The sequence below is a fragment of the Canis lupus genome, chromosome 30 (assembly GCF_011100685.1).
Source record: "Canis lupus familiaris isolate Mischka breed German Shepherd chromosome 30, alternate assembly UU_Cfam_GSD_1.0, whole genome shotgun sequence".
Taxonomy (NCBI): Eukaryota; Metazoa; Chordata; class Mammalia; order Carnivora; family Canidae; genus Canis; species Canis lupus.
The window spans coordinates 9,812,893-9,837,971 of NC_049251.1; the positions used below are offsets into that span (position 1 = coordinate 9,812,893).

Genomic DNA, 25,079 nt, shown 5'->3' on the forward strand with positions numbered 1-25,079 from the left:
AAACACCAGGGTTCCCCATTTCATTTCTGCCCCTAAAATTTAAGTACAGAATCGACAACTCGGGCCAACGCAGCGAATACACATACTCGGCAAACTCCGTTACAAACTCCGCGTTACCCGAAACGTGAACGTATTTACTCGCTTCGGTCCAGTTGCGGCGGCGTCCGGGAACAAAGGCTAGTTGCTGGTAGCTGGGACCTGGCCTCACCCGGCCGGGAGCGGCGCCCTCTCGGCGGCCAGGCTCACGATTGGCTGAGGCACGTCAGGCACCGCCCCCGGCGAACAGCGGCGCGCACGGGAGGGGCCGCGTCGGGGGTGCGGCGGGGCGACACGGGGCGGAGCGAGGCGGCCCGGGCAGGCGGGGTCAGGCCGTGCCCCCTCCCGCCCACCCGGCTCAGGATTGGCTGAGGCACGCAGGCCCCACCCACGCCGGCCCACGGCGCGCGCATGGGCGGGGCCGTCCCGTGAGGCCCGTGAGGCGCGTGGGGCGGGCGGGGCCGGGTTGGGCGTGTGGTTGGGGCCGGGGGTGCTGCCCTTGGGCGGACTTGCTAGGCTCGGGCGGTGGCCGAGGGATGGCGAATGTGCGAGTGGCCGTGAGGGTTCGGCCCCTCAGCAAGAGGTAAGTCTGACAGGGTGAGGACTCCTGAGGCGTCAAATGAACTGAGAGGAGGGCGAGGTCTCCGCCTCTCCCTCAAGTGATTCTTGGCGCGGAGAAATCTGACACAAAGTGGCCCGGGGCGCCAGGGTCCGGAAACCCTAAAGGCCTGCCGGGACGAGTTTTCGGGTCGTGTGCTGGGGCGTAGCGGTTCCTGGATTGCGTCAGTGCTGGGGTGCGCTGTATCCGTGTCCCTGGAGTCCTCAGAGCAGGAGTTTTGGGGTACAGCGGCTCAAGTCTTGATGCAGAGTTGGGCCTTTCTCACTGAGTTTCCTGAGAAGGGCTGAGAAAGTACGGGGAAGAGGGATGGACAGTCTCCTCTCCTTGGTGGCTCTGGAGTACCTGTGGGGATTGGGGCATCATTGCGTGTGTTCTTGGGCGCACATGGGTTTCTCTCCACAGGTGGAGAGAGCCAGGTTGTAAGGCGTGAGAGGGACATTGAGGCCCAGGGAGATCGTGGTTCCCTCCTATGCTAGACGGCAGAACTGCGAAGTGGAAGGAAGTTATTCTGATCCTTTTCCTCAGCGTGGTCACGTGTCCATTTCCTCGTGGGTGAATCTGATGCAGCACCTCTCAGCTCTTGAGGCAGCCAGTGTCCAACTACATAGTATCTTACCTTTTTCGCTGATTTTCCACTCCTAGGTTTGGGAAGTCAGAGAAGGGATGGTACTTGAATTATTTTTACGTGATTCTCTATGCCCAGTGTGGGGCTTGAACTCACCACCTTGAGGTCAAGAGTAGATGTTCTACAGCTGAGCCAGTGAGAGGCTCCTGAACTTTTTTTTTTTTTTAAAAGCTGGGTGATGGGCATTAAGGAGGGCCCCTGATGTAATGAGCCCTGGGTATTCTATGCAACTGATGAATTATGGAAAACTACATCTGAAAAGAGTGATGTACTATATGTTGGCTAATGGAATTTAAATAAAAATAAAGAGCTTTTAGAGTTTGCAGACAGGTGAAGAAGGTGTAGAGAGCACTCTGGAAAGAACACTGAGAACAAAGGAAAAGGACTTCAGCTGTTAGAAAATGGAAAAGTTTTGGTGGTTTGGTGAGAGGATGCCTAGAGGGAGAGGAGTGAGGAGGCAAAGCTGGCAGAGTGTAGTTTGGGACCAGAAAACATATAGTGGAATGATTTGGGAGGTTTAAAATTTTCTAGGGCATAAGATGTCGTAAAAATTGGACAGAAGGATCAAACAATGCATTGTCTCCCATAACAAATTTGGTAGTAGGGGGAATTATATTTGTCCCTGATGTGGTGATTGGTTTTGAGAAGTCATGCAACTGACAGAATAGTGTGGAGAACAATGGGATGAGAGAAAGAAACAGGAGAACAGAAAAGAAAGGGAAAAGACAAAAGAGATATGATGGAGAAAGAAGGAAAGCAGCACACGCCTGAACTGCTGGGTTTAGGTTGCTAAGTGGCTTATGACATCTGGCTTCTATATTACTGGATGTGGTTACTGAGGATTGGAGTTTTCAGAGGATTATTCTACCTTGGAGGTAGCCTCCAGCAGATCTTTTTGCAAAACTCTTCTTTTAGATTACTCAGCATAATTACCTTGGCCACGCCTAACAGTAACTTCTCAATTCCTCGAGAGCTAGGAATATCTAAATAGTGTGGATTAGATTAAGAAAATGCTGTTGAAATGAATTACTTGCAGCCACAGTAGAGAGTAATTTATCTCATCAGACAAAAGTGAGGGGAAAAGAAGGGTACAAAAGCTTATTTACTTTCAGGTTAAGAGTCTTCAGCATCAAGAGGTAGAGTGTCAATACTGCAGATACCCAGCTGTGAGTAGATTATTCCAGGCTGAAGATTCAGGAGCAAATGTGGATAAACCCAGTGTGACCCTCCCCACCTTGCTAAGAAGTCGAGACTACTCCCATATTCTCAGAGAATCCTGCGGAGATGCAGCTATACTCCAGAGTTTATTTAACTTTCACCATCTTTTTTTGAGGCTCATCCGAATGTAGGGACTCTGCTCATTATATGGTTTGTTCAACCTTCAAATAAGTCATTGGCACAGATTCAGTTAATAATCATTAGATCTGATGATGTAGGGACCCCTGGGTGGCCCAGCGGTTGAGCACCTGCCTTTGAACCAGGGCATGATTCCAGAGTCCCAGGATCGAGTCCTACATCGGGCTCCCTGCATGGAGCCTGCTTCTCTCTCTGCCTATGTCTCTGCCTCTCTCTCTCTCTCTCTCTCTCTCTCTGTGTGTCTCTCATGAATAAATAAATAAAATCTTAAAAAAAAAAGATCTGATGATGTACTTGGGAAGAAATCTCAGAGATCATCTCGTTTAAGCTTCCATTTTTTGTTTTTCCAGATGAGAAAATGGTCTCGTTTAAGGTCTAAGAGTAGGGAAAGCCAAGTTTCCACTCAGTGGACCAACCAAGCTGCTCCTTCCTGAGATTACCAAAAAGTTGTACTTCTTGATCAAATGCCTGTCTCCTTCGTAGGATTAGCACTGACCATTAGTAAAATGATAATGTGGGAAATGGTTTTGATTCCCTCCTCACTCTTTATAGTTTCCCATAATTAGAAAGTCTGTAGCTAGCTCATTATGTGAATACTGTCCCTTGTCTATCCAAAATCACTCATCATTGAAGGAACATGTTCTCTTCTGCCAATATTACAGGCTTTGGAATACTCCCCACTGTCTTGTCAAAATTTACTGTTCATATACTATATTCCTTTTCTGTGTGTGTGTGTGTATGTGTGTTTTAAATCTGTAAAATAGGATAACTAATGTTTTTTTTTTTAATGAAGAGTCAATGAAAGAATAAATTAAAAATACTCAGGGCTTGGCTCATTTTAAGTGTCCAATAAAGTGTTAGCTATATAATTTTTAACGACTATTTTTATTATTTCTTAGTTGCTTTTTTTTTTTTAAGTTACAAATGATGAGTAATAAGTGGTAATGACTTGCTTATTTACCTGCCTAGGACACTGATTCTCAAATTATAGTATGCAAACAATCCATCTAGGGAGTCTCTTATAATGCAACTTGGTTTTGTTTTTTACCTTCCCCCCACACCATAATGCAACTTATTAACAGAAATTACAATTAATAAACCCCACTATCTCATGTAATTCCAATGAAGGTAACCTGTGGACCACACTTTGAGAAACATTGTTCTAGAAGTAAATGTGTAACTGAGGATTTACCCCTGTGCAAAGGGAAATTCACCCTAAGGAATGAATGCCTGTTGGTTGACTTCAGGACCCAGAGGCAAGTGGCAGTATTGCCACTCTGCCACGTGCAAGGCTCCATCTCTGCAGACTCTCATTCTGTGGCCAGCTCCCCAGTTGAGGTTAGTGCCCTTTCTTTCTGTTCTTCTCAATTTTAATTCTCCCTCATTTTGTTTTAGAATAGCTTGGAATCACTAGGTTACCAATGACAGTGGTCCAGGCCAGGAAGGAGCAGCATTTTCCCCTTATAGTTTGTATCTTCCAAGAAGTCAAATTTAAGACACTTCTTTTCAGGCTGCTTTACGTGAAAGAGTCTTAGATGAATCCTCAAGAAAGGGCATACTTCAAAAAAAAATTAGATAATAGATTTGGAAAAATCATGGTATCATTTTTCTGTTTCCTTTATTCAAATTTACTACAATCTATGTATTACTTTTATAGGGGGAGGAGGGATAATAAAACCTACTTTAAAATGGAGAAAGGAAAAATGTTATTTTGTAAAATGTTAACAACAAAGATGAAAGATTTTCTTCAGAATTGTCAGGGGCTGTGTGTGTGTGTGACTGGTTTGTGATCCTGAGGGACTAAGAATATTTCTGCTGCCTTAAATACTATCTAGCATGAAATGTCAAAGAAAGAGTTTTAGGGCCTTGAGGAAATTTAACAAATGTTACTACGTGGGAGAGGGAAATTTCTTATCCAGGGCTTTATTCCAGGCTTACTAACCAGTTTAAAAAAATAATCTTAAATGTAAAGACCTTTGTCTCAATATGCCTGTTCTTCCTTCCCCAAATTCTCAAGGTCATATCCTGAGAACCATGAGGAAAGATAAAAATGAGACAGAACATATTTTCTTAACTTTAAGGTCCTGGGCTAGGGGTAATTTAATTGATTACTTTCATTGTAGTGGAGGAAATGCTAACAAATTTAATTTTTATCTGTTAACATTCTGGCATTAAGCACTTTAGCTAAAGGTCTTGTTATGAAAAAAGATTTCATATATAGAATGGAGTATAGTCTGTTCATTTGGGCTTCAAATATATGGGTCACTTGGATTAAGCCACTTAAAGTAAATTTAGGGGTTGGTTAGTTGTTAGCATTGTTACTACATAACCACAACATAGGAAAATTCTTGAGGATCTTGGCTCTCATTCCAATTTAGGAAGATGAAAGGATTTGGGAAATATGTTCTCAGTATCTCAACAGAGAGTACTCCAAAACCTTTTTCATTACTATCCATGCTCAAAATCCCAAAGAAGATGAGAGGGGATGCCTTATTGTGTGCTTGATGAATGAAAGATACTCTCCAGAGTTTCAAGGTATGAGTCCAGGCTTTCTGGTCAGATGTATCTTGGTTTAAATCCCAGCTCTGCCATTGCTTGATATGTGACCTATGACAAGTTACAAAATTTCTCTCGGCTTCCATCTTCCATCTGAAAAAATGAAGATATGGTAGGAAACCATGTCAGGAGGGTATGTTAGTGGGAAGATTGTATAAGATGAAGTATAATATGTACTGTACCTAATACAGTGCCTAGCACATGGATGGTGCTCAGTAGTGGTAATTCTTAGCAGTTCCAAAGCCAAATTCTAATGATCCAGAGAAGCATGTCAGCCAGGGACAGCTACTTACAGGGACAGTAGGGAAACATTTTGTTCCAGTAGCGCTGATCTCAGCTTCTCTTTTCTTGATTTTTTTTTTAAAGCAATGTTTCTTCTCATATGGCCTTGGGTCTTATTTCTAGGGAGATCAAAGAAGGGGGAAGAATTATTGTGGAAGTTGATGGCAATGTGGCAAAAATCAGAAATTTAAAGGTAAGCCTGAAATTGTTTTCCTTTTATTACAGGGGCTTCTGGGATGAAGATATGCATGTGAATGTGTTTAGGGTAGGGGCTTGGGAGAGGGAAGAATTTTATACAAAACAAGTATAAGCATAAAGCAGGAAAGAACTACAGGGATTGCAGCCCAAGTTCTGTCAAATAGGATGCAGCGGTTTGGAAACTGGTCAGTTACTGTTTGTGGGCATCATGGCTAGTGTAAGGCATGCTGGGTACATCCATGGGTATATTTAACTCACTAGACCACCAGTTACACTTTGTCTCAACTCTCTCATGGGATATCACTTAATATAGACGCATTACTACAGATTTTAGTAGCATCAGATCTCAGAAGGGTTGCTATCCTGAGTTGTGCTGCACAGTTTCTTTTACAGATCTGACTGACCTTTGAGTCACAATTGGACAAATACTGGGAACTTCCTTCCCCACCCACCACTCCCTCCTAGGGCTAATTTCCTCCATCCCATTCCTCCGTTTACCAGAATAGCAGAAGTGGAAGGGGTTCTTTCTTTCTGGGCCTTGGGAAGTGGAGAGAGACAGGGAAGCTGGCCTTGTGATTGCTGCTGTAGACAGCTTGCAGGTGGTATTCAGCATTCCTGAGAGCTGAGGAAGCTGACTTTTTGGACCCCAGGCCTATCAGCCATCCCCACTTCTGTGATGTGATCTGTTTCCTTTTGTAAGCAGCTTTCTGCTAAAAGAGAATAGGACCTGCAAAACTTTCAATAGGAACTCCCCAGGGACAAAAGACTTTTTTATTCTCTGCAGTCTCTTATTTATATCACTGTTGCTTACATACTTCAAGGGCTTTGTTCTGAGAGCTGAGAGTTTTGTTTTTTAAGAATCAATCTTGGCCAAGATCAAACTCAGATCTGCCCCCTGCACACCTACTTAGTGGCTTACTTTCTTGATGTTATCCACTAAGAATTTCTTAGTCATTCTGATAGTCTCTTTCTACCGTAGTTTATGGTCACTAGTGCTAGGGTTTGTTTATCCCTGTCCAGAGTCTAAATATTAAATAGTAAGATAAAACATTTGTGACAGTAATACCATTCTCCCTGTACCTGGAGGTCAATGTGGTTCCAATCTCTGATCCTACCCTCATCTACCTTGGGCAGTTGAATTGGTCGTTGCTATTGTGTCCATTGTGCTTTCTAATTCACTGGGGGTAGATACCCAGGGACCTCTGTGAAAGCCCTAGGTTGGTAGTTTGTCAGGCCCAGGCACTGAACTACTCATGCACTCTTGGTATTCTTTACAGAAATACTTGGAGAAATAAATGATAGTGATAAAAGATAGTGATAAAAAAATTTTAAAAAATGATAGTGATAAAAAGATGCTTAGGAGAGAGGGAAAGTCTTTCTCTCCTAAGCTGTTCTGTGCTTGGTTCATATGTACGCAGATAGGTGATAGTACTATAGACAAACTTAATTCTCTGGAGCTTTTATTTGATGATATGAAGACAAAGTTTACTTTTTTCCTTTTTCAGGTAGATAACATAAATATTTCTCATGACCAGTCCGGATTGCTCTAGCTATAGTTGGGAGGAATCAAATGGCATTGGCTAGATTCTGATATTATGATAGAGAAGATTCTACCCTATGTTTGATTTTAGGTGGACAGTCGACCAGATGGCTTTGGAGACTTCCGGGAGAAGATTGTGGCATTTGGCTTTGATTACTGCTACTGGTCAGTCAACCCAGAGGACCCTCAGTATGCATCTCAGGATGTGGTAATGTCATTTTTCCTTCACTTTCCTCAGTGCTCCCTAATTGGATAATTATTGGGAAATTAACATGGAATTGGGGCCTGGCTATTTCTTTCTTTAATAGTTTGGTCAGAAACTAATAATGTTTTGATTTGAGAAGTAGTAGTGAGAGGCCATCAGTTGCAGAAAGAACAAAAGAGATGGGAAAAGACTGCTTGAGTAGGGCATAGAAGTTGGCTAGTGTCCATTTAGACTTGGGCCTTAGCATGATTTAGGTGGGTACAAGTTAGTTCAGGTACTGTTCTACTTCTATGGCAAGAAAATGGGTTCATGGCAAACTTGACCTGTGCTGTATACAGCAGAGAGGCTCAGGGATTCTAGAGGCTAGTATCTTTGGGCCTTTTCTTATGCTTATGGTCCTAGGTTGGGCATAAAAGGGCTACACAGCTAGTCTGGCAGCCTGCAAGAGGTGAACTCTATTGATGTGCTGAGGATTGAGAGCACCAGCCAAAGCCTCCCTGGAAAGGCTGTCATCTTTCTTGTGTCTGGTAGTTCTACTTATCTTTCTCATAAGCTTCTGAGTAAACAGGCCTGGCCACATGGGTCTATGGGGCTTCTATCTGTTTCTGTAAAGCAGCAGCGTTGTTCTGGTTTGAGCATTGTTGGTCACTCCCCATCATGGGCTTTACGCTTTGCCCATCATCGTATTCACTCCCCATCATGGGCTTTAAGCCTTGCCTCATTCAGTTAGATGAACACAGACTAAAGTGAGAACAGAGGCTTACCTTAGCAGCTTCCAGGATATTTTCTATGAAAGCCTATCCCTAAAATTAGAAAAATCATTTATTTGGTCTTTTGTGGGCCAGTATCATCACACGTATGAGAAAAACACTACAGGAATATGGCCTTAGGAAATACCACTGGAAATGGAAATATTTTGGGGGGAACCGTGGACAAATATTGCTTATCAGTCTATAAACTTTTTTTTTAAGATTTAATTTATTTATTTGAGAGAAAGTGAGAGAACACAAGTGGAGGGGAGGGGCAGAGGAAGAGGGAGAGGCAGACTCTCTGCTAAGCAGGGAGCCCAACTCAGGGCTCCATGCCAGGACCTTGGGTTCATGACCTGAGCCAAAGGCAGATGCTTAACCAACTGAGCCACCCGGGCACCAAAGTCAGACTATGTACTTTTGAATAAAAAGCTAAAATATACTTTCTGCTAAGTGTTTGTTTTTTGTGAAACTTTTTCTGATTATGCCAAAGAAGCAACTATCAAGTTTGAGTGACTTAGAGGATAGTATTGATTTTTTGCTGCTGAGACTTGTGGAGATGATTGAATAATTTTAAACCATGGAAGTGTAATCCCCCCATTCTTCTCTTCTGAGGGGAACATGTGGAAACAAGACTCTAGACCACTGTAGAATTTGTTATTGTGGGCCCCCTTTGTTGTAATACGAGCACCCTATATTTGTAGTCACAATGTGTTTGCTGTAAATGCACAGTAGAAAAGGTCAGTATGGATATTACCTAATCTTTACCATATTTTCTGTCCTTTGGAATATGGAAGCACTGGGAGGTCCAGGCTTGTCTTTGGCCTTGATTTTCATCCTAAGACTCAAGCATGTATGAGGTGTCTGGTTCCTGATGTTTGTATTTGTTCTACTGAGATCATCATTGGTGGAGAGCCAGAAAGGAGCTGATTTTCAAATAAGAGGATGGGACTCCTACAGTAGTTCACAGTTGTGACTGTATATGTGTCATAGAAGACAGTGGTCTTATTAGTAGAAAATGTGAGCTTTCCAATGGCTGTTTCAGCCTTTCCCGGCCATAGCATATCTAGAGCCATTTTTTAAAAAAATATTTATTTATTTTAGAGTGAGAAGGAAAACAAGGGAGAGAGAGTGTGTGCACACAAGTGGGGGGGAGGAGCAGAGGGAGAGAGAGAATCCTTGAGCAGACTCCTTGCTGAGCAAGCAGGGAGTCTGACATAGGGCTCAATCTCTGGACCTGGAGATCATGACCTGAGCTGAAATCAAGAGTTAACTGCTTAACCTTTAACCGACTGAGCCATTTAGGCACCCTAGGGCTATTCTGGATACAAGAAAAGTTAACCATTTTATGTAGCATTTGATAGATCAATAATCTGGGTCATTAATGTTTCTAAACAGAACAGAACTACTTATCGGTATATATCTCAACAAACTTGGGTATAATTTTGGTGTGAGGCTCACATTTTATACCTTAAGTGTATAAAAATAATGTAGTGGGAAGCCCAAAAGTCCATAGAGGAAGGGAGTTCATAAATATGATTCTTCTGTTGACTGATATGGAGTTCAATGGAAGGATCAAATTGGATTTCGACGGGAAGCCTGTGCAGAGAGATAAAACCGATGTCCCCTGAGATTTATTCTCACTTGTTTATTAATTATCTAAGGCCCTCATCAGTCCCAAGGGGAGTTAAAGTAGGAGACAGCAAGGAAAGAGCCTCTGTCACAAGTTAAAGTAGGGCCTGAGATCCCTGAATGATAGTAGGACTCATAAACACATGATTTGGTCAGAGAGACTTATTGCTTTAACACAGAAATTGGAGCCCAGACTTAACTCTAAGGTCACCAGGGTAGGAAGAGGCAGAAGGCAGACTGTCATAAAATCACAGGATGTGAGGTGGAAAGAATTTTGATGTCATCCAGTTCAGCCTTTCCCAAAGTACAACAATCTTCTCTGTAGCATTTGTGGTTATATTTTAGGTAGTGGTGAGAGGGGACAGTTTTATTGAAGTATATAATTTAGATACAGTAAAATTAACCTTTTTAGTGTGCAGTTCAATGAGGTTTTTTTTTTTTTTTTAGTTCTATGATTTTTGACACAGTTGTGTAGCTTATGCTATAATCATTGTATAAAACAGTTCATCACTTCCCAAATTCCTTCATGTCCCTTCAAGTTCTCCTTACCTCCAGCCTCTGGCAACTGCTAATCTGTCTTCTGTCCCTATAGTTTTTGTCTGTTCTCAAATACCATGTAAATGTAATAAAATAATAGTATGTAGTCTTGTGAGTCTGGCTTCCTTCAGTTGGCATGATGTATCTGAGATTCATGTCTGCTGTTGTAGTATCTTATTCTGACCTTGATTCAGACTTATTTAAATCATCTACTTGGCCAGAAGGAATCTCATGGCTTTGGAAGCACAGATTCTAACTGCAAAGAGCAAGGGCCCAAGTCCCTGGAGGATTGTGAGGAAAGACTATCCCCACTCTCAGAAATGCAGCACTGATTTCAGAATATTCAGATATTGGAGGGAAAATGTTTGCCCATTGGATGTACAGGGATTTTGAGCAATGTTATAAGCCATTGCTTGATAAATGTTGGTAAGAATGCCATCTATTTGGTGTTGGTGCTGCCTCATTATAGTCTCTTAGGATGTTACAGCTTGAAAGGAACTTAGCAGTCATCTAGGTTAGGGCTTCTCAACCTCAATACTATTGATGTTTTGACCAGATATTTCTTTGCTGTGGGCGTCTGTCCTGTGCACTGTAGTATGTTTAGTAGCACCTTTGGCCTCTACTCACTAAATGCCAGTAGCAATCCCAATCAGGAAAATCAGAAGTATTTCCATCCCCCTCATTTTCCTGATACAGCTGTTTGATTTATATGGCATTATACAGGACCCATGCCTTATATGTGGTCTTTTCATTGCATTATACCATTCTACTTCTCTCTTTTCTTTTTTAAGAGTTATTTGTTTATTCATAATAGACAGAGACAGAGAGAGAGAGAGAGGCAGAGACACAGGCAGAGGGAGAAGCAGGCTCCATGCAGGGAGCCCGACGTAGGACTCAATCCCGGGACTCCAGGATCGTGCCCTGGGCCAAAGGCAGGCGCCAAACCGTTGAGCCACCCAGGGATCCCCTCTACCTCTCTTTCTATATTTATTTTACAGCCTCAGAAGATAGGTTCAAGATTAGCATTTCTTAATGCTTTAGCACTTACTAGTCCTTAGTGGTGACACACTTGATAAATAGATCAGGCATGCACAAACATGGGCCTCTAGAGAACATTTCAGCTACTGTAAGTTCTATTGAGAGGCAGCTTTATTTGTTAAATATCAATAGATTCTAAATGTTTATCATTCCATTTGATTGTCTCCCAAATCTAAGTCCTTACTATTTATTCTACTTAATAGATAAGGAAATGAGGTACATAAAGGTTCCCAAACTTGCCCAAATCACTTAGCTGGTAGGTGGTGGAGCTGGGATTCAAATCCCAAACTGTCCAATTCTAAATTGTATGCTAGCAAAGCCTCACAGATGTTCAAAAGAAATCTCAGTCTACTAGGAGACTTGGTCATTTCTTCATATTGTCTGATTTAATCCCTTCAGCAGCCTAAAAGGTAGAAGATTTTATCCTTTTATAAAATTCAGACTTAGGTTACTTGATTTGCCCAAAGTCACACAGTAAGAAATGAGTCTTAGATTTGCCCACAGGGTTATCTGAATGCAAAGTTCATAGGCTTTGCTCTGCTGTAGTGTACAAAGGAAGAAAAACTGAGTGGGAGAGACATATATGAAAAAGAAGAGATGGTAAATTAGGAAAGAGGAGAGAGGGTGAAGGGGAAGAAAGAGAAAAGACTGTAGTGAATGGGGCTGGTAGAGCATTATACCACCTGTCTTGTCTATTACCCTGTGATCCTTGTGTAATCATTAGCTTCCCATTCTTTTTTTTTTTTTTTAAAGATTTTATTTATTTATTCATGAGAGACACAGAGAGACAGAGACACAGGCAGAGGGAAAAGGGACCCGATCCCAGGACTTCTGGATCATGCCCTGGGCTGAAGGCGGCGCTAAACCGCTGAGCCACCCGGGCTGCCCTAGCTTCCCATTCTTAAGGCAGCTTGTTATTCATCTAAATTGTTTTTTTTTTTTTTTGTCTTTGTTGGACTTGCAGCCAAGGCTTTTCTTCAAAATTGGCCTACATTTTATCTATTTTTAATCCATATTAATATTAATCTACTTCTCTGAAGTTAGATCTGGGTTTGAATTCAGGCATAGCCACTTATTAGTTGGCTTACTTTAGACAAGTTACTTAAATTCTCTGAGTCCTGGTTTCTTGAGCTTGAGTTCCTGTGTGGAGGAAATGAAATAATTATGTTCCCAGTCCAGGGCTTGGCAACTAGAGTTGATAAGGAAGGTCCTGAGTACTGTGGCTTTGTTCCGTGTTGTGATTACCCGATCACAGTATGAGAGAAGTTAGGCCCATGCTTCTAAGAGTTGAACTAGATTTGAAATATCCCTCTTTTGATTTTGGTTGTGATCCCTTCTGGATCAGCATGATCCACTTGGAAAATTAACTTCCCTCCCTTCCTCCTGGTCAGGAATATCTCTTGGAGCAGGAGTCCTCTCCTCAAGTGTACTGTGTTTGGGTAGTTTTGTGTTTGTAAAACTTTCCATGAAGAGCATTAGCTCAGGTTTCCTAAGAAGGACTGTAATTGGCTGTCAAAACAAGTGCAGACTGAGTCAACAGCACGTCCAGGAACAAAAAGCCACCCGGCCCTTTGTGGAAAGCAAGTGCTTCTATTCTCCTGGGAATCTTTATTTTAAAATGGTCAGTTATTTGGCTGAAACACAATACCTAAAACACTTGTGCCTTTTCCAGATAAAAAATCATGTGAGTGTGCAAGAGATTTCCTTCCCATAACCTCTGAATCCAAAACTGAAATTATAGCAGCAGTGTGATTGTGCTTTTATTTTTATAGTATTTATTTAATTTCCACAATGCACTGAACACCAAACAACACACAGTGCATCCATTGCCCACCCTCACAGAGCCCTGAAGGGAAGTGGAGAGTGTGTGTGTGTGTATGTGTGTGTGTTAACACATTCTTTGGTGAATATTTTCTTCAGTTCTAGACTTTAGTTTGAGAATGTTAGAAACTCCAAGAGTATTCTGAGGAAAACCCCACATACCTCTAAAAATGATTGAAGGGCTGACTGTAGAAAGCCATTATCAGTATAGTATACCTTGTGTGCATCTGCATGTGATTATTTAATGAAGAAATGTTGGTTTATAGAGGAAAAGACAGGTATAATCTCAAGTACAGAACATGATGATTTTAACAGTTTATGGAGCATTAGAACCAATTGGCCTTTAGTTCTATTAGGATAAAATAGAGGATTTCAAATTAAATTGCAGAGGATTGGGATGGGCTCAGTGGGTGGTTGAGCATCTGCCTTCAGCTCAAGACGTGATCCCAGGGTTCCAGGATTGAGTCCTGCAGCAGGCTCCCCATAGGGAGCCTGCTTCTCCCTCTGCCTATGTCTCTGCCTCTCTCTCTGTGTCTCAAGAATAAAGAAAATCTTTTAAAAAGTAAATTGCAGGGGATTGTATGTAATTAGGACATGAAGAGTAATGTGCAGAATTTTTGAATCCTGATATATGGTTGCTAAATATTTTGACTTTAGAATACCAGAATGTTGAGGGGTACCTGGCTAGCTCAGTCAGAAGAACATGCAGCTCTTGATTTTAGGGTCATGAGTTTGAGCCCTGCATTGGGTGTAGAGATTACTTAAATAAAAACTTTTTAAAAAATCCAGAATGTTGATATTAGAAGAAATGCTGGAGACTATTCAAAACTCTATCTATCTATCTATCTATCTATCTATCTATCTATCTATCTATCTATCTATTTATTTTTAAGATTTTATTTATTTATTCATAGAGACAGAGAGAGAGAGGCAGAGACACAGGCAGAGGGAGAAGCAGGCACCATATAGAGAGCCTGACATGGGACTCCATCCCGGGCCTCCAGGATCACGCCCTGGGCTGCAGGCGGCGCTAAACCGCTATGCTACCGGGGCTGCCCTCAAGACACTTATTTAAAGATGAAGCTCTTGAGAGACAAAAATAAGTCAAAGAATTTTTTTCTCTTTTTTCTCTTTTTAAAAAATATTTTATTTATTATGAGAGACAACAGAGAGAGAGAGAGGCAGAGTCACAGGTGAAGGAGGAGAAACAGGCTTTGTGCAGGGAGCCATATGCAGGACTTGATCCCGGAACTCCTGGATCATGCCCTGAGCCAAAGGCAGACACTCAACCACTGAGCCACCCAGGCTTCCCAAATTTTTTTTTTTCTCATTGGCTAGTTCAGAGTTGTGGTTAATGTTTCAGGGAAGTGCCAGGGAAGTGTTTCTTGTTTGCTTATTCTAGTGACAAGGATCATGAACTGCAATACAGAGGTTCCCACATGGCAGGAAATACCCTGCTTAGCAGAATCCCAAGGAAATCTCTTGTTCCTTAGAATGGATCTATTTCTGGCTCTTTACTCAGTCAAGATGAAGAAATGGGCACTGTTGTTATCTAGTAGCGTGGGCAAGTATTGAGGGCCTATTCCAGATTCTCTAATGTGACCAGGCTATGATTAGATACTCCTGCCACAGAAGCAGTGTTTCTTTCTGGGAACCCCAACCCATTATAAGATGAAGGCAGGGACGCCTGGGTGGGTCAGTGGTTGAGCGTGTCTGCCTTTGGCTCGGGGCGTGATCCCAGAGTCCCAGGATCGAGTTCCACATTGGCCTCCTGGCATGGAGCCTATTTCTCCTCCCTCTGCCTGTGTCTCTCATGAATAAATAAAATTAAAAAAAAAAGGCAAATGATCTAGTTCTCAAAGTAAGTAGAATGAGGTGGAGAAATGGACTGTGACCCTCATTTCTTTTATGCGTTACAAGCTTGGAGTGTGAATAAAGGCTTTGGGAAAAAAGTAGAGAAGGTGGAAGAATTACTAAGACTGAGGGAGGGATCTTAGAGGGGCAAGAGGAGGGGGAGCATGTAGAGGAAAGTAAGACGAGAAGGAATCTGATGGCTCACAGAGTGGGAGATGTTTTTAGGGTTAGGGCACTTTTTACTCTCAGAATTATCTCCATTTTCTTTTAAAAATTTTTTAAATTAATTAATTAATTTATTTATTATCTCCATTTTCAAGAGGAGCAGGCTCAGACAATTTGAGTAACTTGCTTTAAGATCGTATGGCCAAGTCATAGACCGAGTATTTGTTCAAACCCTTGACCATGTGACTCCAGAGTCTCAGCTTTCACATGCCACACCATATACAGCTCTGTTTATTTCTGTATTTCCAGTGTTTTTTTTTAAATAAATTTATTTTTTATTGGTGTTCAATTTGTCAACATACAGAATAACATCCAGTGCTCATCCCGTCAAGTGCCCACCTCAGTGCCTGCCACCCAGTCACCCCCACCCCTTGCCCACCTCCCCTTCCACCACCCCTAGTTCGTTTCCCAGAGTTAGGAGTCTTTCATGTTCTGTCTCTCTTTCTGATATTTCCCACTTATTTTTTTCTCCTTTCCCCTTTATTCCCTTTCACTATTTTTTATATTCCCCAAGTGAATGAGACCATATAATGTTTGTCCTTCTCCAATTGACTTATTTCACTCAGCATAATACCCTCCAGTTCCATCCATGTAGAAGCAAATGGTGGGTATTTGTCATTTCTAATGGCTGAGTAATATTCCATTGTACACATAGACCACATCTTCTTTATCCATTCATCTTTCGATGGACACCGAGGCTTCTTCCACAGTTTGGCTATTGTGAACATCCAGTGTTGCACATTTAATTTTTTTTAAGATTTTATTTTCAAGTAATCTCTATACCCATCATGGGGCTTGAACCTACAGCCCTGAGATCAAGAGTCCCATGCTCCACCGATTGAGCCAGCCAGGTGCCCTCAGTGCCATACCATTTTTTTTTAAAGGTTTTATTTATTTATTCACGAGAGACACACAGAGAGAGGCAGAGACACAGGCAGAGGGAGAAGCAGGCTCCATGCAGGGAGCCCGATGTGGGACTCGATCCCTGGTCTCCAGGATCACGCCCTAGGCTGAAGGCAGCACTAAACCACTGAACCACCCAGGCTGCCCAGTGCCATACATTTTAAATGGCCAATTAATGGTTATTGGATCAATTATTCAATTTATGGTTCAGTGGATGAAAGATCAGTTAGGACTCTGCCTTCTTGAATCTTGCCTGTTCTGAGAAAACCTTACAATTTACTTAAGTTAAAGAACCACAGACACTTATCAGTTTCTCTATGCATGTCTTTTCCTTAATGCATGTATGTGTTAGGGAAGCTAGGGAGCGTGTGGGCGTCAAAGCATTTTCTCATGAATATTTGCAGAGCTGTGTACATTCCATCACTAGTGCTGTTTCTTCCCAACCAAGATGGAGACAGAAGTAGAAGGGAGAGAAGTTTATAAGAAAAAGCCTTTTTGTGCAATAACTGGATGGGGCCCCGCAGGCACGAGTGGGGGAAGGGAGATTGTCATGAGTGTTTCATTTCAGTATGTTCCTTTCCCCTGCCAGCAGCACAGCTGCTCAGCTACATAAGCATGGCCATGGGCTGGATTTTAAGGGAATAAGGTCATTCTTTTGGCTTCATCTAACACATTTTTTCCCCTCTCTAGAAACTTGATTATGAATCTTTAAAGAGTAGCTTTCAGACTCATAAAATCTGACGAACTGAGATCCTTGAGACTTAATGTTTGCTGCTGGTGCTGGATGCCTATTCAAAAATGAACAGCAGAAACTAGAGAAATCTTTTAAAATGCAAAAGCTTGTTTGGATAGTTTTTTTCTCCCCTGTGAGCCAAGGGCTGACAGAAATTTCTGGTACTATCTGGGACCTTGAGATCTAGACCAGAAAGATTATCTGTAGGGGAGGCATGCCCAAAGCTCCATAGTCAGTTGCAGACTTGAGACAGCCTGAGTATAAATAGGGTTCCCGAGACAGTTGTCCTTGGCATTACCCAGAAGTTCTCTTGCTTGTATGTGCAATGCTGACAAGTTGCCTTGTACACGCACTCCGTTTACATTTGAATTTGTCCTGGGTTTAATAGGATTGTCGGTTAATTGCTTAAAGAAAAGTGTGATGTGATGATTGAGAGTCTTTTGAAAAACTGATGTACAGAATCATCTAAACAAGGGGGTATAAAATGCAGCCCTTTGAACAAAAGATCTGTGTGTCTACCATAGTAGATAAGCATGCACAGGCAGACTGATAACAGTAGGTGTCCCCAGAGGAGGCCAGCCACCTGGTCTGTCTTGCCATGTGCTAAATTCTCTCCCGCATACTTATTTGCACAGTAAGTCTGTGTCCAAGCACCCTCTTAGCATCATGTCAATGGTCCTCTGTTTGGGGGAGCCAGTCTAGCTGACCAACAAAAGGCTCCTTCTTAGTGCAGTGTTCTAAAAGAGGTTCAGAAAGTGTGGAGAAAAAAATGGGACTGGTTTCTCTCTAGTTCTATGTTCAGCAGAAAGTGGATGACTCCATAAAAAGTGTCAGCAAATTAATTACTTTATTAAAATATTTTGCTATAAAGGCAATACGAGCTAATTATAAAATGTGCAAATAATACATAAGAGTGTAATGTAAAAAGTGAAAAAACCTTCTCCTTCCACAGCTCCCCCAACCCAGTCTCATTCTCTAGAGGTGACCACTGTCTGCAAGTTCTTTGGTATCCTTTCAGATGTTCTCTAAACATAAGCAGCATACATTATATATCCTTTAAAAAATGTGAAGGAGTTTACACTGTACCTGCTGTTTTTCAATGTGCTTTATTCTACTCAGTTTATCCTGGCCCTAATTTATTTGTTATATATGTGGTTCCACCTCATTGTCTGTATGTATGTATGTATGTATGTATGTATGTATTTATTTATTTATTTATTTATTTATTTATTTATTTATTTATGAATGATAGTCACACAGAGAGAGAGAGGCAGAGACACAGGTAGAGGGAGAAGCAGGCTCCATGCACCGGGAGCCTGATGTGGGACTCGATCCTGGGTCTCCAGGATCGCGCCCTGGGCCAAAGGCAGGCACCAAACCACTGTGCCACCCAGGGATCCCCTCATTGTCTTAATGCTGCATAGAATTCTAGTTATAAAGATAATAGAGTTTAACTAGTTCTCTAGTGATGGACATTTGGGATATTTCCAGGTTTCTTCTGTAATACAGAATACTAGAATAAACATCTTTGCACTTTTGCAAGTATAACAGACAAATTTCTGGAAGTGCTGTTGCATATCCAGCTATTGAGTTTTAAATTTCAATAGATTTTTGTCTAAGTGCCTTCCAAAGAGATTGTACCAGTTTATATTCTTAACAATAATTTATCAGAATACCCTAGTATATCTTTTGTCAATACTAAGTATTACCAAACTTTTTAATCTTTGAGCATCTGCCAGGTAAAAATAGTATTTTACTGGCTTTGCTTTTCTTTCATTATAATTGAGATTGAACATCTTTTCATGTTTCTTGGCCATTTGTATCTTTTCTGTGAATTATATGTTATATTTTCCCCATTTTTCTACTGTATTGTACATCTTTTTCTTATTTCTTTTTTTTTTTAAAGATTTATTTATTTATTCAGAGAGAGAGAGAGAGGCAGAGAAAGAAGCAGGTTCCATGCAGGAAGCCTGATGTGGGACTCGATCCCAGGACCCCAGGATCACACCCTGGGCCAAAGGCAGGCACCAAACCACTGCACCACCAGGGCTGCCTGCCTTCGGTCCAGGGTGTGATCTGGGCTAAGAGCAGTTAGCATATTAAGGAAATTGATCCCCCTGTTTCAGATGTTGGGAATATTTCACATTTTTACTTTTGTTTTGGCTCTGTTCATGGTAATTTCTTTTTTTCTCTGTGTGTATGTCTTAAATGTAGATTAAGGGTGCCAAAACATAAATTTTGGGTGCCTGAGTGGCTCAGGCATCTGACTCTTGATTTTGGCTCAGGTCATGATCTCAGAGTTGTGAAATTGTGCCCCCAGTGGGAGCTCTGCACTCAGTGTGAAGTCTACTTAAGATTCTCTCTCTCCCTCTGCCCCTTACCCCCTGTAAAAATGACCATTATTCCTTGATATACTAACAAATGTATCTTTTCAATATTTGAACATTTGAAATTTTTTGGTATAAGAAAGAGCTTCAGCTTTATTCTTTTTCCCTCAGCCATCTGTGTCATTATCATTTATTGAACACCAACCTTTCTCCACTGATATGAAAAGTCTTTTATTATTTACTAAATTCTTGCATATTCTTGGGCTTTCTTTTAAAACTATTTTGCTTAATCGATTTATTCCTTTTTTTAAAGATTTTATTTATTTACTCATGAGAGACAGAGAGAGAGAGAGGCAGAGGGAGAAGCAGGCTCCATGCAGGGAGCCGGACATGGGACTCTATGCCAGGTCTCCAGGATCATGCCCTGGACTCAAGGCGGTGCCAAACCGCTGAGCCACCTGGGCTGCGCTAATCAATCTATTCGTATTCTTGTGATAGAACCATATTGCTTGATACACTTTCAAGTGTATTTGAAAGTAACACCACAATTTTTCACTACCTTTATTTTTAAGATTTTACTTAAAAAAAAAAATTTTAGGGCAGGCCGAGTGGCTCAGCGGTTGAACGTCTGCCTTCGGCACAGGGCGTGATCCTGGAGACCCGGGGTCAAGACCCATGTTGGGCTCCCTGCGTGGAGCCTGCTTCTCCCTCTGCCTGTGTCTCTGTCTCTCTCTCTCTCCCTCCCTCTCTCTCTCTCCGTGTCTGTCATGAATAAATAAATAAAATACTTTTTATTTTTATTTTATTTTTTTTAAAGATTTTATTCATTTACTCATGAGACACACACACACACACACACACACACACAGATATGGGCTATGTGGGTTGCCCCACATAGTAACCTTCTATGTGGGTATACCATAATATATTTGCTATTATGGACTTTTAAACTATTTATATCTTTATATTTACAGTGAATTTATTGTAGACAGCATATATATTTTCCTAATCAGATCATTTCTACTTTTAATTGGGGCTATTTCGACAACGATTTACATTTATTGTAATTACCAATACATTTGTGACAGTCATTTTGCTTATTTGTTTTCTTTTTGTTCTACTTGTTCTTTGTTTTTTGTTTTGTGTTTTTTAAAATTTTTAAAAATTTGAGAGGTAGCATGAGTGGGAGGAGAGGCAGAGGGAGAGGGAGAAGCAGGCTCTCTGTTGATCAGAGAGCCTCATGTGGCGCTCCATCCCATGATCCTGGGATCGTGACTTGAGCCAAAGACAGATGCTTAATTGAGCCACCCAGGAGCTTCCTTGTATTTTTTTTTTTAACCTTTTTTTGGATTGGATTTTTTTTTAAGATTTTAATTTATTTATTCTTGGGAGACAGATTGAGAGAGAGAGAGAGAGAGAGAGACAGAGACACAGGCAGAGGGAGAAGCAGGCTCCATGCAGGGAGCCTGACATGGGACTCAATCCCAGATCTCCAGGATCAGACCTTGGGCTGAGGGCGGCGCTAAACTGCTGAGCCACCCAGGCATCCCGGATTGGATTTTTTTATGACTCCATTTTATCTTTGTTGGTTTATAGCTATAACTCTTTGATTTGTTAGTGGTTGTTTTAGGGTTTATAGTATACATTTCTAACTCACTACAATCTTCCTTCAAGTGATAATATACTACTTCCCCTCCTTCCTTAGAATACTTCTGTTTCTTCTCTCTCATTCTTTATCCTATCAATTCATAAACTTTATGTCTACATATATTATGAACTCTATTATATTAATATTTTTGTTTAGATAGTAAGCTATCTATTAAAGATTTAAGTAATAAGAAATCTTATGTATTTACCCATGTAGTTACTAGTTCTGGTGCTTCATTTTGTTTTTAGATCCATATTTCCATCTAGTGTCGTTTTCCTTCTATTAGTATATTCTTTAGCTTTATTTCAGCTATATATTTTAGATACTGCAAAGATGGAGACTGTGTTTGATTTGTATCCCACAGACTATATAGCATTATGACTGGTGTCAGCAGATGATCCACAATGGTTTGTGATTTGCTCTATGGACTCTAGCAGAGCAAATTTTAACTTAGCATTTGTCTTGTAAACCAAAGGCAACCAGAGCCTTTGTTGGGCACAGTGATAGTATGCTCTGGCTTCTAGAACATGAGCAGGAGACTTTTCCATATATTCTAAAGCCAAAAAAATCAGAAATTGATAATTTACTCTGTAATATTTTGGAGCAATTGCATTTGTAGATCTTGGCTGTCCAACATCCTTGTTGCTACTTGCTTTTCTTTCAGAACTGCAGTTTTTGGGACAGCAGTTTGGTCTCATATTTTCTTTTTCAGAATCTGAAGTTAGGGGTGGTCACTATACTATCTGAAGTATACTGGCTCTAATTTGTGATTTATATACGTTTACATAAGCTCAGCTTTCAGCAAAAATAGTCTTTTTTTTAAGATTGTATTTATTCAGGAGAGACATATAGAGAGAGGTACAGACAAAGGCAGAGACATATGCAGAGGGAGAAACAGGCTCCCTGCAGGGAGCCTTGAGATAGGACTCCATCCCCAGACCCCAGGATCACACCCTGGGCTGAAGGCAGATGCTCAATCACTGAACCACGCAGGGGTCCAAAAAATAGTCTTTTTGGAGTTCTGAGCTGATAAGAGGATGAAGAGGAAACAATCTGTTTCTATCTTTGTCATTTCTACTTGGTTGGCCCCTTTCCTGTTATCTCTCCCTTAAACCAACATTCAACTTGATGTTTTAATTTCTGAAAGCCGTTAAGGTCATATAGTATGTAATTATTTTAACTTGTTTAGTTATTCATTCAATGTATATCTACTAAAAACATATTCCAATTCCAAGAATTGTGCGAAGCCCTGGAAATAACCAATAAGAATTGGACACTGTAGTTACCCATTAAAAATTTGTAGTTTTGGGGGCACCTGGGGTGGCACAGTTGGTTAAGTGTCTAACTCTTGGTTTTGGCTCAGGTCATGATCTCAGGGTCTTGAGATTGAGCCCTGTTTCAAGCTCTGTGCTCAGCAAGGAGTCCGCTTCAGATTCTCTTCCTTTGCCCCTCCCACTTGTGCATACTTGCTTTTTCTCAAATCTTAAAAAAGAATTCATAGTTCTTGAGGGAGACAGATACAAAAAGAGATAATTGCTTCATGGTGTGGTAAATACTTATTTTAATAGTTTGAAAAAACTTGAAGAGGGAGGTAGGTATTTTTTGTTGGAAAGGGAGCTTGTCAAATCTAGTTTAGGAGTGCCTGGGCAGCTCAGTCGGTTAGGAACGTCCAGCTTCATTTTGGTTCAGGTCATGATCTCAGGCTTATGAGATTGAACCCCATGAGCCCCACATCAGGCTCTGCGCTCAGCAGGGAGTCTGCCTGAGAGTCTCTCTCCCTCTGTCCCTCCCTCCTCTCTAAAATTAAAAAAAAACAAAACTGAATCTTAAAAAAAAAAAAAAACTAGTTCACAACATGACTGATGTATTCTGGAACTAATAGGATTTAAACCTGGAGCTCTCTTTCAAAGTTAGGAAGGACATTTCTTTTTTAAGACTAGAAGGTGGAATCTGTTTTTTTTTATTTGCATTTATTTATGATAGAAAGAGAGAGAGAGAGAGAGAGAGAGAGGCAGAGACATAGGCAGAGGGAGAAGCAGGCTCCATGCACCGGGAGCCCGACCTGGGACTTGATCCCGGGTCTCCAGGATCGCGCCCTGGGCCAAAGGCAGGCGCTAAACCGCTGCGCCACCCAGGGTTCCCCTAGAAGGTGGAATCTTTAAAGAAAAAAGGGGGGGAGGGAATCCCTGGGTGGCTCAGTGGTTTGGCACCTGCCTTTGGCCCAGGGCGTGATCCTGGAGTCTCAGGATCAAGTCCCGCATCGGGCTCCCAACCCGGAGCCTGCTTCTTCCTCTGCCTGTGTCTCTGCCTCTCTCTCTCTATGTCTATCATGAATAAATAAATAAATCTTTTTTAAAAAAAAAGACTAGAAGGTGGTGTTTTACATAAATAGAATTAACCACACAGCTTGGTGAGTTTCCAAAAAGATCAGAGACTTCCCAAAGCATCATATAAATCATTCATTAATTTTGGGGAGCCTGAGTGGCTAAGTCAGTTAAGCATCTGACTAAAATCAAAATTTTAGCTTAGGTCATGATCTCAGGGTTGTGAGATTGCCCCAAGTTGGTCTCTACACTGGGAGTGGAACCTGCTTAATATTCTCTTTCCTTTTCCCTCTGCCCCCTCTTTCTCCCTAAAACATTTTTTTTTAAATTAAAAAAATTTCATTCACCAATTTAATTGGAGCTCCCTCCTGGTTTTCTTTCTAGGTACCCTTTACTCTTATAATAAAATAGATATCTGAATTAGTTGATTGAAGCTGGCTACTTAGCATACTGACTTAATGTATGATCATTAAGGAGGGAGCTGGATTCAGTGAAGACCTGTCGTCTCTCTCCAGGAAAGGCAGTTGATGGTTTCTCATTTTTTTAAATGTAAGGCATAGCAGCATGAGCTATTTATAGACTTATTTCCCCCCACAGACTGAACACAATAGAAGCCTGAAATCAAATGATGACCAGATGTGCCCAGACATCCCTCAGTTTGTATTTAGAAGTTGGAAAAGGCAGAGCCCCTGGGGAGTTGGTCTCTGGGCAGAAGCAGATAACTCATAAGATCATTTTCTATATACAAAAAGCCCCTTACATCTGGTCCCCAGGAGTGGAAGAGGTAAACAGAAGAGTGTATTAAATTCTTTTTTCTTGCTTTTCCTCCTAGAAGTGGGAGATATGCCTTTGTCAGGCATTTTGTTGCCAGACTCTTATCTCAGTAGTTATGCAGTTTGATAAAATACAAATGCCTTATAGGGTTGTGTGCTCAATTGATGTAGGAGGAGAATTAATACAGCTTCCATATAGCTGGTAGAGATAGTGGTTCTACTCAGATGAGAAGAGATCTGACAGGAGTGGGAACCCCTAATTACTTTTGTTCCCTTTACTATTCCTCCCCTATTAAGCTAACCCCTTCTTGTGTGTGATAGTGATATGGTTTAAGGCACTAATGTGGTTTCTGGTTGGTATTGCTTTTCCTTTTTTCCCCACATCAGAGATTTTAAGAAAATAGAAGTAACTTCCTCCTTCAATAAGCATCTGGAAATATTCTTAGGTAGTTTAGAGATTTGATTTCAGAGTTTGGAAAAGTTGTATTTAATTTTGGAAAACATTCTCATGACCAACTCGCTTAAGTGGGAAATGAAAAAGAAAATACCATTTCTTCTTCTTTCTTTCTTTCTTTCTTTCTTTCTTTCTTTCTTTCTTTCTTTCTTTCTTTCTTTCTTTCTTTCAAGATTTTATTTATTTCAGACAGCACAAGCGAGGGGAGGGGCATAGGCAGAGGGAGAAGCAGACTTCCCACTGAGCAGGGAGCCCTATGTGGGGCTTGATCCCAGGATCATGACCTGAGCCTAAGGCAAATGCTTAACTGACTGAGTTACCCAGATGCCCCGAGAAAATACCATTTCTTGAGAACCTACTCTGTTCTACATACTGAACTGAGTGTCTGACTTATTACCTCATTTACTCTTTACAACAACCCTGTAAAGTGTGTTATTATTATCCCTATTGTAGAGACATGAAAACTGAGGTTCAGGGAGGTTAGGTAACTTGACTACTGCCACACTACTAAGAGATGGAGCCCAGATTGAAACCCAGATCTGCTGTCTCCAAAGCCCTTGTTCCACTATGCTCTGCTGCCTGCTGTGTGAAACGACTCCTCCTATGTGCCTGCCTCTTATATTTGAAATATGATATGCATTAGC

General features: G+C 41.3%; 1 protein-coding gene across 1 annotated transcript in view; it reads left to right on the plus strand.

Moving 5' to 3' along the window:
• Positions 1–470: 470 nt before the first annotated feature.
• STARD9 (StAR related lipid transfer domain containing 9) overlaps positions 471–25,079 on the plus strand; it is a 134,614-nt gene continuing 110,005 nt past the window's right edge. Inside the window, exons 1-3 of the mRNA XM_038580189.1 lie at positions 471–619; positions 5,598–5,667; positions 7,304–7,420. Of these exons, the coding sequence (XP_038436117.1) occupies positions 573–619; positions 5,598–5,667; positions 7,304–7,420 (234 nt within the window). The 5' untranslated portion in view covers positions 471–572. The remainder of the gene's footprint in view (positions 620–5,597; positions 5,668–7,303; positions 7,421–25,079) is intronic.